This window comes from Lissotriton vulgaris, unplaced genomic scaffold, assembly GCF_964263255.1.
Source record: "Lissotriton vulgaris unplaced genomic scaffold, aLisVul1.2 SCAFFOLD_468, whole genome shotgun sequence".
NCBI lineage: Eukaryota > Metazoa > Chordata > Amphibia > Caudata > Salamandridae > Lissotriton > Lissotriton vulgaris.
Window position 1 is genome coordinate 35324 of NW_028241185.1, and position 17799 is coordinate 53122.

Here is a 17799-nt window from a genome sequence, read left to right on the forward strand (position 1 = left end):
CGTCCATCGTCAGGAGGTCTGGACGTGGATGCAGATGAATGGGTGTGCATTGGGATAACAGAAGCAGTTCTGAGAACCATGCCTGTCTGGGCCAACGAGGGGCGATCAGTATTAAGTGGCAGGGTTGCCTGCGCAACTTCCACAACGTCCTCGGCACCAACGGGATCGGTGGAAATGCATAAGCAAACAGCCCGTCCCAATCCGTGAGGAGGGCATTTCCGCTGGACTCTGGGTGGGGATGCCAGCTTGCGAAGGATCGGCACTTCCGATTTACTGGGGTTGCAAAGAGGTCTATCATGGGACGACCCCAACGGCGGAACACCATGTCTAGAGTTGGCTGATGTATCTCCCACTCGTGAGTGGATGACGTGGACCTGCTCAGAGAATCCGCAAGGATGTTGGATACCCCCGGCAGATGGACCGCCGTTAAAGAAATTTGATGACGAAGAGCCCAATCCCAAATTCTTTGAGCCAGTCGAGACAGTGGCTGAGATCCTGTGCCGCCCTGTTTGTTCATGTAGTGCATGCTGGTGGTGTTGTCTGTCTGAACCAGCACCGATTCCCCCTGCACTACGGGCAAGAATGATCTGAGCGCTAGGAAGATCGCCATCAACTCCAGCCGGTTGATATGCCAGGTTCGTTGTGTCGCCGTCCATTTGCCCTTGATGGAAAGGTCCTGGAGATGAGCGCCCCAACCCTCCATGGACGCATCTGTAGTCAACGTCAGATCCGGAGACTGGGCTAGAAACGAAGTTCCTTCATCCAGATTGGATGGTTGTTCCCACCAAAGCAAACTGTTCTTCATGCGGGACGTTACCCTCACCAGGTCGTTGAAAGACCCCGACACCTGGCGCCATTGCAGGTCTAATTCTTCCTGTATAGGACAAGTACGTAACCTGCAATTTGGGATCAGTGCGATACAGGACGATGCCATCCCCAGAAACGACTTTAACGTCCGCACAGAAACTGACTGCTTTGACCGGATGAGCGAGACCAGACGGATTATCTTTTGATAACGTTCGAGGGAGATGAAGGCTTTTGACAGGTCCGTGTCTAGAATTGCTCCCAGGAAGTTTCTTCTTTGCAGCGGTGCAAAGTGTGACTTCTCCATATTGATGGTTAACCCCAGTGATTCGAACGTCTGCTGACATCGACGTGTGTCGTGAACCAGCTGTTGAGGAGATTGGGATTTTAGAAGACAATCATCCAGATAAGGAAAAATCTGAACTCCCTGAAGACGCAGATGAGCCATGACCGGAGCCAAAACTTTCGTGAAGACACGAGGTGCTGATCGTAGGCCAAAAGGTACCACCTTGAACTGATAGTGTATTGGACCCACCTTGAACCTCAAGAACTGGCGATGCAGATGGAGTATTGGCACATGAAAATAGGCGTCTTGCAGGTCTATTGTTGTTAGAAAATCTCCGCTGCAGAGAAGTTGCAAGACTTCCGATAACGTCAGCATGTGGAAAGATTGTTGTTTTAGGAAGAAATTGAGAGCTCTCAAATCCAGAATGGGCCGCCACTCTCCCGTCTTTTTGAGAATGAGGAAAAACCGTGAGTAGAAACCTTTCCCTCGCTGAGATACAGGAACCACTTCGACTGCACCCTTTTCTATCAGAAGACGAACCTGATGTTGTAGTTCCTCGAGATGGGGAGGTGGCGGGCCTGATGGTGGAGAATTTGGAGGAATCTCTGTGAACTCCAAGGCATGACCCCTGTGTACAATGTCTAATACCCATTGGTCCGATGTTATCATAGACCACTGGGAATAAAACTGCGAGATTCGCCCTCCAACTCTCTGCGGAACTAGAAAGTCATTGACGTTTGTTGTTGGCGCCCCTATAGTTAGATTTTCCTCTATAGGGCTTTGACTGCTGCCGACGATTGGACTGCTGGTTGGTGTAACGCTGGTTTCCTTGATTGTACTGGCGGTACTGGGACTGCCCTCCTCGAAAAGTGCTTGAAGATCTGCCTCGTCCACGCGCACCACGAAAAGGCTGCTTTTTGAATTGTAAGGATCCAAGCGACTTTGCCGTTGTAGTGTAGTTCCTATTTTCCCAATAGGCCCTGCGCATTGGAATAACAAACAGTAGTATCGACGTAGAAGTGCGGATCTTCCAGGCCTCTACTGACTATGCTAAACTTAATTGGGTTTGTTACCAACTAGCTCAGAGGTCACTGGAAACTTTCTTGACTGAATAGGAAGTGATCAGCTTCCCTGGCACAGCCAAGAAGGGATTCAGTTTTCCAACAACCGTGCAACGACAACTTTGCTCCTCAGATAAGAGTCAATCTCTAGAGTCGTGTGAAACAATAGACAGTTATTTTACTCAGTCAGTTGTTGTGCAGATTACTTTCACAATATGTAGAGAATAGAGAGACGGGCGTTTTCAATAAAAGGTATTATTTATTGAACAGTCCTTCTTCTCATACAAGAGAAATGAATTGCCACAATTGTAAGACTTGTTATTATAAAAAGTGCGAACAGTAAAATGAGTATTGCGAAATAATACTGTAAAAGCATTGATATGGTTTCTTAGCTATACAATGGATTAAAATGAATAAAACATATATACATTCATATATACATTTGACTAACGTACTCAACTGGTGCTTCTAACTACGCCTACCCCAGTGTACCTGACCTAAGCCTAATACTTGGAAAGGAGTAGTAAGTAGCTTCAAGTTAAGTTGGTTTTGCCAAGGTTTGCTTCAAGAATTCTCTCTAAGGGTTTAGTCAACACCATACCTCTGGAATAGAATGTTGGAGGGCTTGTATCTCCTTCAGGACTCGATATCCCAGTCACTCGCAAGAGTAGGCTGGAAACGCCGGAGCTGGATTTTCTCGGCAGGAGAAAAGACAGCGTCTTTCTCAGCGCGTCAAAGAGAAGGAGGAGGGGCAGCGTCCGTGGGCTGGTTGCATCTGCTGGGGACGGCTGTTCAGTTCCTCTGTTCACCACACCATCGTTCGCTCGTTCGCAGCGATAGCATCAGCAGCGATAACGGCAGCGATGTCTATGAGGCAGCTAGCATTTGCTTAAGGCAACGTTGGTAAAAGGTGCCTTGTTTGACGTAAGTTTTTGGACATAAGACGTCAATAAAGATGTCACTAGGAAGTGATCGTCTCTCAGTGCTAATTAGAGTTCTATTACTAATCAAAACAGAGTTTTTATCTTGTTGAAGAACTCGGAGTGTAATCTAGGAATCTTAGATAGTGGCTTCTGCTATGTCATTTGCACTAATGAGCTGCAAGGAAAGTTGCAGAGGAAGCGATTCTGAAATGTGGCTCTGATCGTGTGAGGCCAGAGACGAGTTTCTGAATATTGCATTTGATCGGTTCTGCCAATATAGGGAATAAATGGATTTATAGCCGTATAGGGGCATAAGGGCACAAGGTTGATCAGGGTCCTAGATTAGAATGCGACACCGTATCGGTATCTTTCTTTATCGATTCTAGTGCCTCATCGATGTGAGAGCCGAAGAGAGATTCACCGTCATACGGCATGTCAAGTATCTTCGACTGGACCTCCTGTCGAAACGATGTGGATTTTAGCCAACCCTGACGCCGGAGAGCCGCAGCACTGGCAAGGATACGAAAACCAGTACCCGCAACGTCCACAGCACAGTCAATTATCTCTTCTGATGCCCTCATGCCATCTTGAAGGATCTGGTGCGCTTCCGCTCTGGATGTCTCCGGAATCAACGAGACTAGCGCAGAAATGTCTGACCACATTTGTCGGTCGAAACGACCTAAAATGGCCAACGCATTTGCGACACGGACTGATGTAGACGCCATCGTTGAAAACTTCTTCTCAATCGCATCCAATCGTCGACCCTCTCTATCCGGTGGAATAGTGATAGGAGTTGCAGGGTTACGTGCTCGTCGTTGCGCTGCCTGGGTCACCACTGAATCCGGCTTAGGATGCGAGATCAAGCAAGCGGGCGAACCAGTGGGGGCCCTATATTTCTTTTCCAGCCGAGGGAGTTGAGCAGGTAAGGAGTTAGGAGCCTGCATGATTTTTATTCCCTCCTTCCACACAAATTCAATAATAGGTATGGTGTGGACCTGTTTATAAGGCTGTTTTTTAAAGTGATAGAGAAAGCAGTCTTCCTCTCACTGCGCTCTTGGTAATTTGAAGCGGTCTGCCGCCTTATCCATCAATATATGGAAGCTAGCGATGTCAACCGGAGGTGAATCACCGGAGTCGCCCGGCTGAGGAGAGGGCGTTTGTATTAGATAGTCATCGAATTCTGCCATATCCGGGTCTTGGTCATCGTCCGTATCCTGGGGAACTTCTCCTTCCTCTCTTTCCGGCTCTGTCTCATCCACCACCTCTTGTTGAGAATTAGTGGGGATAGCTTGACGGGGCCTTTCTGGAAGAGCAGTCTGCTTTGAAGGTTGCTGCTGATGTTGAGTAGACTCTGTTATCTCAGATGTAGCATGGTTCGGTGTACCCTGAGGTGTTTGAGGAAATCTCCTATTGTAATCATCCAGCATATGCTGGAGGTTGGAAAACAGAGATACTGGGAATGTTGCCATTGGAACCTGTACATATTGTTCCTCCTGCTGGTCATCGTCCTCCTCCTCGTCGTCGTCTTCAGAACTTGTGTCCTGACACTTAATAATCAAGTCCGATGGACTGTGGGCATCACCAAAAACATTGTCGTCCACAATGGACTCTGTTTCCTGGTCAGTAGCCAACATCGGTGAGGGAGCCTGGAGAGTAGGAGGTGGCAACTGGAGTGTAGATTCCTGTAAATTGCCCATGGAAGGCTCCGTAATGACTGGAGTACTTGAAGTGTCCAAAGGCACTAGAGGCATAGTGGCGAAAGACATTGATCCTAATGTGGATGCTGCGTCTTCCTGCTGCGCTCCAGAATTTAAAGGCAAACTGCCGTCGACGTAGCCGTTGCCGTCGATGATTTAGTCGACGTAGATGTTTTACCTGGAGCAGCCGTCGACGATGATGACGTAGACACAGCTGTCGGAGACGGTGATTATGTAGATGTATTCGTCGACGACGAGTGTCTTGCCACAGCCGTCGACGGAGCCTTCGTCGACGGGAGCTTCGTCGACGAATCCTTGGGTGTTATCTTCTTCGTCGACAAAGCCTTCGTCGACGGGATATAAGCAGTCGACGAGCTGGTCGACAGAGCTTTCCTCGTCGACGGGACCTTCGTCGTCGTTGAACTCGTCGACGGGACATGTAGCGTCGACGATGATTTTATCGTCGACGGAAGCTTCTTCGCCGACGAGATAATAGGGATCGTCAACGAGATTGTGGAGATTGAGGCTCTCGTCGATGTGCAAGCCGTCGACGAGACAATCGTCGACGACAAAGAAGCAGACGTCGTCGTCACTGTAATCGTCGACGAAGCCACAGCAGCCAATTTCGTCATTGGAATGGTCGTCGACGAGCCCGTCGACGACCGCGCTGTCAGAAGTGTAACAACACTTATAGAGGCTGGAAAAGACGCCTGAGAGCCAGGTCTCGTGGGCGTAGACACAGAAGTTATAGTAGCAGTAGGTTTTACTTGGGCTACTGTTAAGGCCAGCTTTTTCTTCTTCAGAAAAGGAGAAGGTAACTCCTGAACACTGCCATGCTTGGAAGCAGCAGTTGAAGGACCTGACTGGAAACTCTCTGCGTCTGACAAAACTGCGTCTTTGTCCTGAAGGCGCTTCAACCACAGAAGAAGACGACCTTCCCTGTCTCTGAGAGTTTTAGCAGGAAAAGTTCTACAGAACTTATAGTCAGCCACCTTGTGTTCTGGATATAGACAGTAATCCACTTTTGGTGGGGGTCCTTTTCAAACAAACGCAGTTTCCCACAGGAAGAGCAAGGCCTAAACAAAGACTTCTTACTTGACATCTTGAGAAACAACTGAAGTAGAAGAGTTGAATGAAGAAAACTGAGCAGAGCTCAGGGAGACTCCCTTCACACGACGTGCGGTAGAAAATCTGAGGACTGGAGCTTCTGAGGAGAAGGTTCTAGAGGGTGCTTGAGCCTGATTGGCTGCAGTTTGGACTAACATAATGACACTGATATGTTACAAATTAGTTTTTCTCTTTATAATGCATTCCTATGGAGGAACCATTGTAGAGGTTTTTCAGTGTGTATTATCTCTATTTTTATTATGTATCATGTTATTACATATATATATATTAGCATTATTGCTATCTTTATGTACCGTGGGACTCCCACTTCGACGACGGGGAATATTCAAGCATGTGAATCTATGAAAGACACCCCTAATACTGGAGAATTACATTTTAGGGTCAGTGTTGGGCACAAAGATACAGCACTGGGGTCTCTCCTGATAAGTTTTCGTTGATCGGATGATTTTTAAGGAATATTTCAAAGTTGCAAAACTCGAAACTTAGAAGAATTTCCAGGTGAAACCCGCCGAGGTTACCCTATGGAGAAAAAGCAAGTTATCGTTCTTTGGGTAAGTACTCGACTGTCAGAGATAAGGTTCTAGGGTAAGACTCAGGGGTCTCCCGGGGTCAGGTAGGTACAGTTGTCACACCCTCAGCGGCACTGGGGCAGCCAGGTGCAGAGAGAATAGGCAGGGGGCCTTTGGTTGGTGGCTGCTAGCAGGCAGGTCACGCGGCTGTGGGAGCTGAGCTCCTGGTCACTTACACAGGGCAAGTGGGGAAGTAGGATAGAACAGATGCTGCACTTCCAGTGGCACTCGGGCGGCTGGGTGCTTTTGGGCCTTCGGGCGCCCGATGTATTTCAATGGAAAAGCTGGAAGTTGAACAAAGGCTGCTGGCTCTGGAACGGAGATTCTTCAGGTGCGACCACCACTTCGAGAGGTAAGTTGGGAAGCTGTAGGTTGGGTAGGCATCCCAGAGGAGGGCACAGGGGGCTGCAGGGCACCGGGTGCAGGGGTGTCTTTTGGGGTCGGAAAATCTTACCCTCTACTGGTTTCGGTTGGAGGGGTCACTGGTTGTGAGGCTGCAGGTGTCATCAGGATCGTCCTTGGGTGCTGGATTCGTGGTCGCAGTCGCTGGGGGGACGTCCTCATGGTCTTTGTTCACTCAGGCTCGGGCCGGGCTCGGCAGGTGCAGAGTGTGCTGGATTCGCGGTTCCTGGCTGGCACCAGGGGTTGTTGCTGTTTGAGCAGAACCACTGCTCGTGGGAGTCCCAGACTTTGGATGAGAAAGGCAGTCAGGTCCTCCGGGGTTTTTGAGGTTGCTGACCATAAGAGACGCCGGGATTTAGCAGGAGCAGGTTCGAGGGTTGACAGACCTGTAGGGCTGTGGCCAAGTCAGTTGGTGTCATCCTCTTGTTAGCAGCTGCACAGCAGGTCTTCTTTCTTCTTGTAGTTTCGGAATCGGGATCTGAGGAAGAAAGGTTCAGCGTGCCCCTAAATACTAAATTTAGGGGCGTTACAGTTCTGGGAAGGTCAGGGACCAATGGGTCCCTTCACTGGGGTGAGTACACCCCCTATCCTGCTACTCTCCTGTGGGAGGGGGGCAGGAGCCTGTCTCTGATTGGGTAGGGCTCCCCAACCTCAAGATGGCGGGAGCCCGGAGTTGTGCTTCACCTCGCTTCTCCCACATGAGGGGTCAGGTTGGCAGAGGCTGGCGCACCCCCATTCCTCACTTAGGGTTTTGCACCTGTCTTCCCCCCAGAGTGGGGGTCAGAACCAGTAGGGGCCAGTTGCTGTGTACAGCAAGTGGCCGGGAGTAGCTCACAAAGGCGGAATGTCTTTGAAGCTCCCCCTGCCCATCCTGGGGAGGGGAGGCTTGGCACCTCGTCCCAGGATGTGCATTGTTTCAGGCCCACGAGAGCGGCAAGCTCTCGACCCAGGGGTTCAGAAATATTTCTGGTGGTGGCAGCCTCGGCAGCCACGCAGTCAGGACACTGGGAGTTGGTTGGGTTTCAGGGGGCATCTCTAAGATGCCCTCTTTCGTGCATTTGGCATTAAATCCCACACTGGCATCAGTGTGGGTTTAATGTGCTGAGAAGTTTGATACCAAACTTCTCAATCTTCAGTGTAGCCATCATGGTGCTGTGGAGTTTGTGATGACGACCTCCCAGCACCATATACTCTTAATGGCAGCAGTGCACTTACAGTGCCCAGGAATGGACCTGGGTACTGTAGGGGTACAGGGCTCATGCACCTGTACCCACACCACTGGCATAGGGCACCCAGCTACATGGGTGACTGAAGTATGCCAGGGCAGTGTGTTGTGGACATGGCACACAGGGATGTGTGCCATGTAGTCTCTAGGTTTTGTTCTGCACCAAGACACTCAGCCTGCAAAGGCAGTGTGTGTGTCAGGGTACAGGACCCCCAAGGGTGGCACAATAAGTGCTGCAGCCCTTAGGGGCCATCTCTGGTCACAGTGTCCTGGGTACCTAGGGTACCATTTACCAGGGGCTGACATGAGGCCAGAGATGCCAATTGGGTTTAGGTTTCAATACAGTTTTAGGGAAGGAACACAGGCCCTGGGCACCTGATTGGCAGGAGCCCAGTGCACACTCAGTCAAAGTACATCAGCAATTCAGCAAAAAGTGAGGGCATACCATGCAAGAAAGATGGCACTTTCTTACACCCACACCTTGTTAGGTTCTGTAAGCTCAGACCGGGTAGCTCAACGAGCCACCACCGTCAAGTACCTTCCTTTCAGAAGCATTGGCTGGGCTGTTTCATTGATGTTTTGAAGAATAAAAACAGAGAATTGTTTTGAGACTTCATATTACGGCTCTCATGTTATTTTGGTCTTGGTGAAGAGTATATTGGGATCGACACCATAGAATTATTTGCTCTTCGTGAAAGCAGGAGAAAAAAATAAAAGAGAACAAGGTCCACAATACAATTGTTTGACTCTTGAGACACTCCCTTTTGTGTGGTTTTGTTTGTACAATGGTATTTATAGTTGTTGAGTAGTTTTACCATTAGAGGGTGTGTGCCTACAACTATAACCTTACAAGACTAGCATTTGTGCAGCTGTTTGCAGCCATAACTACTCTCTCTTTTGGATTATTTACACTCTAATTTTCTATCTGCTCCCAATTGAAAGATACACTTGTAAAGTGTTATAAATCCACTCCAATGCTAACTTATGGTAGAGATGGGCCTTGCTGTCGTAAAATTCGAATTTAGCAGTTTTCACTACCGGGATATGCAAAACTCAAAGATACATGTCCTCCTTTGTAACTACATTGTACTCAGCATTTGGGGCTACCTAGGGTCTACAGTAGGGGCGCCTTACATGTAGTATAAGGGGAAGGTTTGGGCATGTCAAGTAGGTGAACTTTCTAGGTTGAAATGGCTGTTTAAAACTGCACACACAGGCTCTGGAGACATGTTTGAAGGACTACTCATGTGGGTGACACAATCAGTGTTTCCAGCCCAATAAGAGCATTTGATTTACAGACCGTGGACACATGTAGTGCACTGTACTCGGGACTTAAAAGTAAATCAAATGAAACCAAATGCCATTACATTTTAGGAGCAAGGCACATGCACTTTAGCACTGGTCAGCAGTGGTAAAGTGCCCAGAGTCCTTAAACCAGAAACAACGACGTTCTTCAGCACATGGTCAATCACAGGAGGTCAGAAGCAAAAATACAGGGAAAACTATGCCAAAAGATGCCAGGTCTAACACATACCTACCTCACAGGTTAGGAAACTAAGGCATTGACAAAGTACCCCATCTCTTGCCTAAAACAACAAGCTGGTAAGGGAAATCTATTCAGCCAATTAGGTGTCATCTTCCTTCCCCCTGACACTACCCCTCACCCGTCTGTCAGAGAGTGAGGCTGATCAAGTCAGGTTACCATGTCCCCTTGTGTGTATTGTGTAGTCCCTAGCTCCTCATTAAAGGTGTTCAGTTTCTATGTGGTGTAGCACCCAGATTCCATTGCTACAAGCTACTCTGAGTTTTCCTGTATGAAGGGGCATGTGAGTTCTTTGATATAAGCTGCAATGAATGAATCGGGTCCAAAGTGTCTCATAGACCTGAAGCCTCAGTGATGGTGGAAACTATTTTCTCCATGCCTTCTAGGGCCTACAGTTGATAGATCCAACCTCTGGTAGTCTGTCTACCACCCATAATGCTGTGAAGGCCTGTTTTACAGCACATAATGTTAATGAGAGTGAAGGGGTTAAGTCTGCTTGTTACGTAGTCCGAGAATGCATATGTCAGAAGTTTTGGAATGGAGGTCTCTAACATGCTGCCTAATTAATCAAGAACGGTACAAAAGTGGGTGGTGATGGACGGAGCATCTGAATCAATCAAACACCCAGTCAAAAGATCTGGGTTTAATCCATCACCGTTCTTTAGCCCACTCTGCCACCCCAGTTCAGACAATTAATCAAGAACAGCATTTCAGTATGTCTAAAACAAATAAAGAAACACGCAGCACATGCATTATAATGCCACTATCTCTGCAGCTGCCTCAGCATTTCTTGGATCTGTATTTGTTTCATCCCAGGAGCTTTATAAAGGTTTAGTACCAATGAGTATCTATTTTAATTAAGGCCTCCTTATCCACAGAGGACCTAGTGGTATTGTGTGCTTTAGTGTATATCTCCTTCTACCCTGCATCCAGGAAACTGGTCCCCAACTCTCTTTTGACATGGGATTTTCAGACTCTTGTCCTTCTGGAGCAGGAATTTATAGATTTCTGAAATCAGTTGGGGAAGGGCCCCCCCTATTTTAATCCATTTGAGGATCAGTTAACCCTTTCTACTGCTATGATATTTATGCAGCAGATAAAGCCCCTGCTTTTACACCTGAGGACATTACCAAAGATGGCCAAATTGCAGTCCAGAAGGCCACAACTGTACACTGTTGAATGTCTTATCAGCATTGTGTGAAACCATCAATGCTGCCTTATGGATTCTGCAGATATTGTCTATCAAGTGAGTTAATTTTTCGGGTTGTACCTACAGTGTCTACCTGCATGAATCCAGACTGGCCCAGGTCTATTAAGACCATCAAGATGCTGCCTAGTTTGCTAGCTAGTATGCCTGAAAGAGCTTAGTATCTGTGTTCAGAAGTAATATTGGCTTGTAATACCTAGTTAATCCTGCTCGTTAGGGTGATTACTGTAATCGTAGCTTGTGGCATAGAGTCCATCATGCCTGTGAGCAAGTGGGTCAACAAACAGGTCAGCTGTTGTCAGAATATTTTATAGAACTGTGACATGAAGCCATCTTAGTAAAGCAGCTTGGTAAGTTTTAATCTACTAAGGCTGGTGACAAACTCTTCTATATCAAGGTCTTCACTAGCTCATACATTGCTTGATTGATGGCTTTTGGACTGAGACACCAGAGACATAATCATCTATACCCTGCTATCATTTTAGCCCCGAGCATACTAGCCAATAGTTTACTGGCTTTGTAGCCTCACTCATATTTCTGTTCAAGCTAATGTGCGTCATATTTTTGTTGAGTCAGCATACTCATGAACAATCTCTAGCTCCTTTATTTGAAGTTCTAGTTTTTCTCTCTGCTTTTATCTGTCTTTGTTTAGTCTCGCTGAGGCCAAGAAGAAGCTTCCTCGGACTACCGCTACCAATACATCTGAAAGGGTATTCATTTTTTAGTTGCCCTTGCTGCTGTCTTCAAGGTAGTGCAAGATGTATTTCTGCAACCCCTCCACCACCTATTTGTTTTAGAACAAGCTGTCCCTTAGTCTCCAATATAAGCCAATGTTTCTGGTCTGTAAAAACATCAGTGTACTTGGAATTGTCTGGAAGTGGTATGTGTCTTATTACTGTAAAAACGACTCTCGGGGAGGCTGTGTTTTCAATCAAAAAGTGGTGAAGTTTTGTGTAGGTGCAGTGAGCCTTGAGTAGAACGTATAGTCCAGGGCTGTGGGATTTTTTTGGCTGCTATACGTCCTCTGACCCAATTTGCTGTAGCCGGACTGCCTCATGTGAAAGGGAACCTACCTGTTAAAATCTCTAAGCTGTCCTATACCTTGTCCCTTCTATGACCAAGTTCAGGTCACCCTCGCAGATAATGCCTCCTTATGCTTTGTTCAATATTTTCAAGACCATGTCTTTTTGCATATTCTGGTTGCCCGGAATTTGGGGAGTATCAGGATGGCAGAGTGGAGGTATAGAAGACCAAGCCAAGGAGCAATGCCAGGGATCAGTTTTTGCCATCAGGCAGCACTGGAGAACTTCCACACCTCCCCAGCAGTAAAGCAACGTCCTCAATTGTATGTTCCAAATAAAAAATACTGTCCAGGCTGTACAGACCCCCCGGACCCTGAGCTCAGTTCAGCGACTCCATCGCCGACCTCGCCAGCACCCACGCACTCGCTTCCACGGACTACATCCTCCTCGGGGACCTGACCTTCCACCTCGAGAACAACAACGATGCCAACTCCGCCACCCTGATTGACAACCTCGCCAACCTTGGCCTCAGACAACTTGTCACGTCGCCTTCAACCACACCACCGAATTCCATTGGATCGACCACCGCTGCATCCATTTCACCTTCAAGAAACCAACCACGCATCACCGCACTCAAGAGCTGCCTCGCCGCTGCTGGAGCAAAGTAACCAAAGACCAGCTGACCACCTCCCTCGCCAAGAACCCACCCACCGACCCCACCAACCCAGACGCCGCAGCCCGCAACCTCAGACAGTGAATCAACGACTGCGCCAACACCCTCGCCCCGCTCAAGAGACCCTCCAACAGCCACGCCAACAAGAGAGCCACCTGGTTAAACAACGAGCTCCAGGCCTCCAAACGCGCATGCCGGAAACTGGAGAAGACATGGCTCCACGAACGCACAACGGACAACTACGCAGCCCACAAGGACGCCACCCGCAGACACCACCACCTCATCAAATTAGCCAAAAGATCCTCCTTCAGAGACCGATTGGATAACAATGCACACGACAGCAAAGAGCTCTTCAGCATCGTAAAGGAACTCTCCAACCCCAGCGCCAACGACATCCCGCCCTCACAAGAACTGTTCGACTCACTAGCCATCTTCTTCCACTGCAAGATCGCTGACATCCACGACAGCTTCAACACCACGACCGCCCCGACTGCGCCAGACACCTCCCCCCGTGAACACCACGAGCGCCAACCACCTGACCTCCTGGTTCAACGTCAACGACGACGAGACACGCAAGGTCATGAACTCCATCCACACAGGATCTCCGTCTGACCCATGCCCACACCACGTATTCAACAAAGCAGACACTGCCATCGCACCCCAACTACGGAAGGTCATCAACATCTCCTTCGAAACAGCGACATTCCCGGAAAGCAGGAAGCACGCCAAAATCAACACCCTCCTCATGAAGCCCAAAGCGGACCCCAAGGACCTCAAGAACTTCCTGCACATCACCCTGCTCCCGTTACCGGCAAAGGTCATCCAAAAAATCATCAACATGCAACTGGCCCGCCACCTGGAAGACAACAACATCTTAGACCCATCCCAGTCCGGATTCAGACGAAAGCACAGCACTGAGACTGCCCTCATCGCCGCCACAGACGACATCAGGCACCAACTAGACATTGGCAAAACATCAGCCCTCATCCTCCTGGACCTGTCAGCCGCCTTCGACACGGTCTGCCATCGCACTCTAAAGACACGCCTCTTAGAAGCCAGAATCCAAGAGAAGGCTCTTGACTGGACCATGTCCTTCCTCTCCGGAAGAACCCAGAGCGTCCGGCTCCCACCCTTCCGATCCAAAGCCACCGACATCATCTACGGCGTCCCCCAGGGCTCATCCCTCAGCCTGACGCTGTTCAACGTCTACATGGCCCCCCTCACACAAGTGGCCCGCCATCACGACCTCAACATCATCTCCTACGTCGACGACACCCAGCTCTTCCTATCCCTAACCAAGGACCCACACACCGCCAAAACCAACCTCCATGAGGGAATTAAGGCCGTCGCTGACTGGATGAGGAGCAGCTGTCTGAAGCTCAACTCGGACAAGACTGAGGTCCTCATCCTCGGACCCACCCCCTCAGCCTGGGACAACTCCTGGTGGCTGACCACACTGGTAACAGCACCAACACCCACCGACCATGCACGCAACCTAGGATTCATTCTAGACTCCTCCCTCTCCATGTCAAAGCAAGTCAAAGCTGTCTCCTCCTCCTGCAACAACACCCTCCGCATGCTCCGCAGGATCTACAAGTGGATCCCCACCGAAACAAGAAGAACGGTGACGCAAGCCCTCGTCAGCAGCAGACTGCACTACGGCAACACACTCTACGCAGGAATTCCAGCCAAACACCTACGACGACTACAACGCATCCAAAACGCCTCCGCCCAACTGATCGTCAACGTCCCCGCCACAGCCACATCAACCCCCACCTGAGACCTGCACTGGCTCCCTATCGACCAGAGGATCACCTTTAAGCTCCTCACTCATGCACACAAAGCACTCCACAACGCCGGACCAGCCTACCTGAACAGCAGACTCCGCTTCCATACCTCCACCCGCAAGCTCCGCTCTGCCAGCCTCGCCCTCGCAGCTGTTTCCCGCATCCAACGAATGACCTCCGGCGGCAGATCCTTTCTCCTACCTCGCCGCCAAGACATGGAACACCCTCCCTACAAACATACGGCAGACCCAAGACCTTCTCGCCTTCAGAAGGCTCCTCAAGACCTGGCTCTTCGAGCATTAGCAGCATCCCCCGCCTCTCCCCTCAGCGTCTTGGGACCCTTACGGGTAAGTAGTGTGCTTTACAAGTACCCTGATTGATTTGGACCTCACTCATGATCAATCCTTCTTAGTTAAATGAGGCTCTTGTAATCGACAAATGCCCCCTTTCATGGAATAGAATATTTCCAAAATTGCTAGACGCTTACCTGGGGAGTTAAGACTCTGTACATTTAAGCAGATAATACTTACAATGTATCTGTTGGTGGTGCATATCTCAGTAGCTCCACGTCTAAGGACTGGGGTCTCCTCCACTTTTCAGCCCTCCGCCTAGGAGCTCGATGGTGATGGCCAAATCATCTTGTGCCAGAAACTCTCCCACCAAATCTCTTCCCCCCTCAAAACCCACCAACTGCTGAACGTCATAGAAATAACAGTCCTCTCTTACCCTATTCTCTCCCTAATTAGTCAGTTGTGTGTGTTCACTGACTCACAACCAACCTTCTCTGGTTACGACCATTTTGTTCAGAGGGAAAAACCTACCATCCAGCAAGCAAATCTATCCCATCACTCACTTACCAGCCATCAGCGTGTCCAAGTGTTCTACAATATGTGTTGGTTTGTTCAGCTAGTCCTCACGGGTCATCCTCTTTGTGAGACCCTTATGGTTGCCAAGGGGTATTAGAGGCCAGCGATGGTGTTTCACAAGGTCAGCAAATGAGTTTCGCCAGGGTTTCCACTCTCTTCTTGGCAATGGTGACCATCAATGGTTCACCCTGCTCCTGCTCTTGGCTACCACTTAGCTTTCTTCACATGGATAAGTTGTAATATGTTATCTTATCCAGATAAAAAGCTCTTCTGCACCCCCTCTTGAAACAGTCAGAGAATCAGATTAAGCCCAAGTTGCCACAAATAGTAGTCTCCACGTCACTGCCTATCTTTCTTTACTGTATCTCTAGGAAACTATATGGACCTGTTCTATATTCCAGCTCTTAGGCTGGCTCTCTCCTTTGTAGTCTCAGCTCCCATCGGACTAGTTAATTGAATGTCTCTATTAATATTAAAGTTAATGATTTGAAGGTATTCCTTGTTTGCAGTAGTGAGAGGTTTTCAGACCTACGGGAAACTGAATTCCCGGCTAACAAAAGGAACTAACTGAATAGTTTTAGTTATCTTTTGTTTTAAGAAAAAGTGGGAATGCTGAGGGACAAATAAGACTAGCTGGCAAGGAGTTAACCATGCTACAAGAACTAATTCCGGCGTTAGGAGGGATGCTGCTGTGAATGGTCAATCATTCAGTAAAGGGCATTGTTTTTATGAGCCGGATGAATTATGGAAGATTTCATCACTGCCGTTTGGTAGGAAGACATTTGAAATTAATTAACAATTAATTTATGTAAAGTCTTTAAAAATAATTTCTCAAAATAGCAAACCATTACATTCTGTAATAAACACCGAATGGGCTTCAGTTCCCAAGTGCTCCATTAAGAGGTGAACCATTCCAAACACAAAAAGCTCTCTTGCTGGCATTGTTAAATATTATTTTGTGCCTTGTACCGGTGTTAAACTTCATTGTCAAAGAGATAGTGATTATCGTGTGCATACTATCCATGGGCAAAAATACCCCTAAAACCTCATTTTATAATTTCTTACCTTTCTGGGGACAGTCATGATTATGGGTTCACACTTCCGTTCATGAAGTTTGTAGAACCTTTAGAATAGAAATAAACACAATTTAAATGAAGCAAAACACTATTTTGTCATATTCATTCTTGTCATATTCAAATTTTAATAAGTCTGGCAAGAAAATTAGTCTGGATATCTGAAGGTTCAAATCGCTGGTACACAGAAGAAGGGAGTGCTGAGGGACAATCAAGACCGCGTAACTGGCAAGGAGTTAACCATCTCCTTTATGGTATAGAACATTAAGTGAAAAATATTTCATAAGGAAGAATAAAATTGCAAGAGCTACATCATGCACTTATTCTGAGACAATAGGAGAGAGAGGCTTCACTCGTTGTATGGGGTAAGGCTGGTCTCCCACACAGTTTAAACAGTCTATTACCTAGAAGAAAACATAAAGTAGCTTGGCATGAGCAGCAAAGGCTTCCTCAGCGAAAATGCATGTGATGATGTTCAAAACTAAAGCCAATTTTGATGAAAAGAAACCGATTTAATGAATAAAGTTATACTAAAATGAAAAAAACACGGGTCCAGTTTACAAAAACACTTATGTGTATGGGAAGAGTACTACAGGAGTACTGTTTTACTTAGTAATTTTTTTAAAATATATCTTTATTAAAGTTTGTGGCAGACATTTACAATAATCAGTATGTATCCTTCATCGTTATGCATTAATAAGTAGCAACTCTGCGAACACAGTAGGGCCATCAACTCAGTCCTCTTACAACAATATACAGCAATCTAGCTAACATCTATAATCGTTCCATCTTTATGCATATTTGTTCATTGCAGTCCAACTCCCACAAGCGCCTACCATGATACATTCTCCAAACTTGTAAGCTATCTGTGCCTGCCTGTTCCCCTTGTTAGCCTTCTTTCCCTCTCAACTAAAACTCCCCCCATCATGTCCGGTGTACGGTCTCAGGTTCTATATCCTTGACATTTGTCCTCCCATTTCGTTTCCAGCCTCTTATTTCAGTGATGGCCGATCCCCCCTGCCCTTTAAGTACCATCCGGTTCACTCCCTGACTGTGTGTGTACCCCAGTATCTTCTCGGTCTGCGTCTCCATTTTCTGCTCCCCCACTTGTCAACTCTCCCACCATTGCTCGTTTTATACTTACAGTCATATACCTTTGTGACCTGAATCATCCAGATTCCTATTGGAAAAAGACAAAGGAAGCACAGTCCTTTCCATTTGTACTAATCGTATGTAAATGTTCACTGAACATTTTATTCCCATTTCAGATCTTGTGGGGTCAATTCACAAAGGCAAGTAAGAATACATAAAACAGTACAACAACGAGAGAAAACGCCTACAGCTCAGCCCTCTGCTACTACCACCAGCAACTCAGATCCACCAAACGCTCGACTTTGACTGAGGGATCCGAAACCGATCCAACAACTTTAATATACTCTTCGGCATAGCAAAGGAAATCAGCTCCCATGTTGACAGCTTTGTGACTGTCAACTCCTCACAGAAACTCTGCTCCCAGCTCTCACAATTTCAGCA

The 17799-nt window shown here is 47.7% G+C and overlaps 1 protein-coding gene across 2 annotated transcripts in view; it reads right to left on the reverse strand.

Annotated features, from left to right (window-relative positions):
- Window positions 1-17799, reverse strand: part of LOC147672090 (coronin-1C-like) — a 501805-nt gene that overhangs the window by 17062 nt on the left and 466944 nt on the right. For both annotated transcript variants that reach the window (XM_086948042.1, XM_086948043.1), the window contains exon 9: window positions 16259-16316. In XM_086948042.1, coding sequence (XP_086804168.1) covers window positions 16259-16316 — 58 coding nt within the window. The remainder of the gene's footprint in view (window positions 1-16258; window positions 16317-17799) is intronic.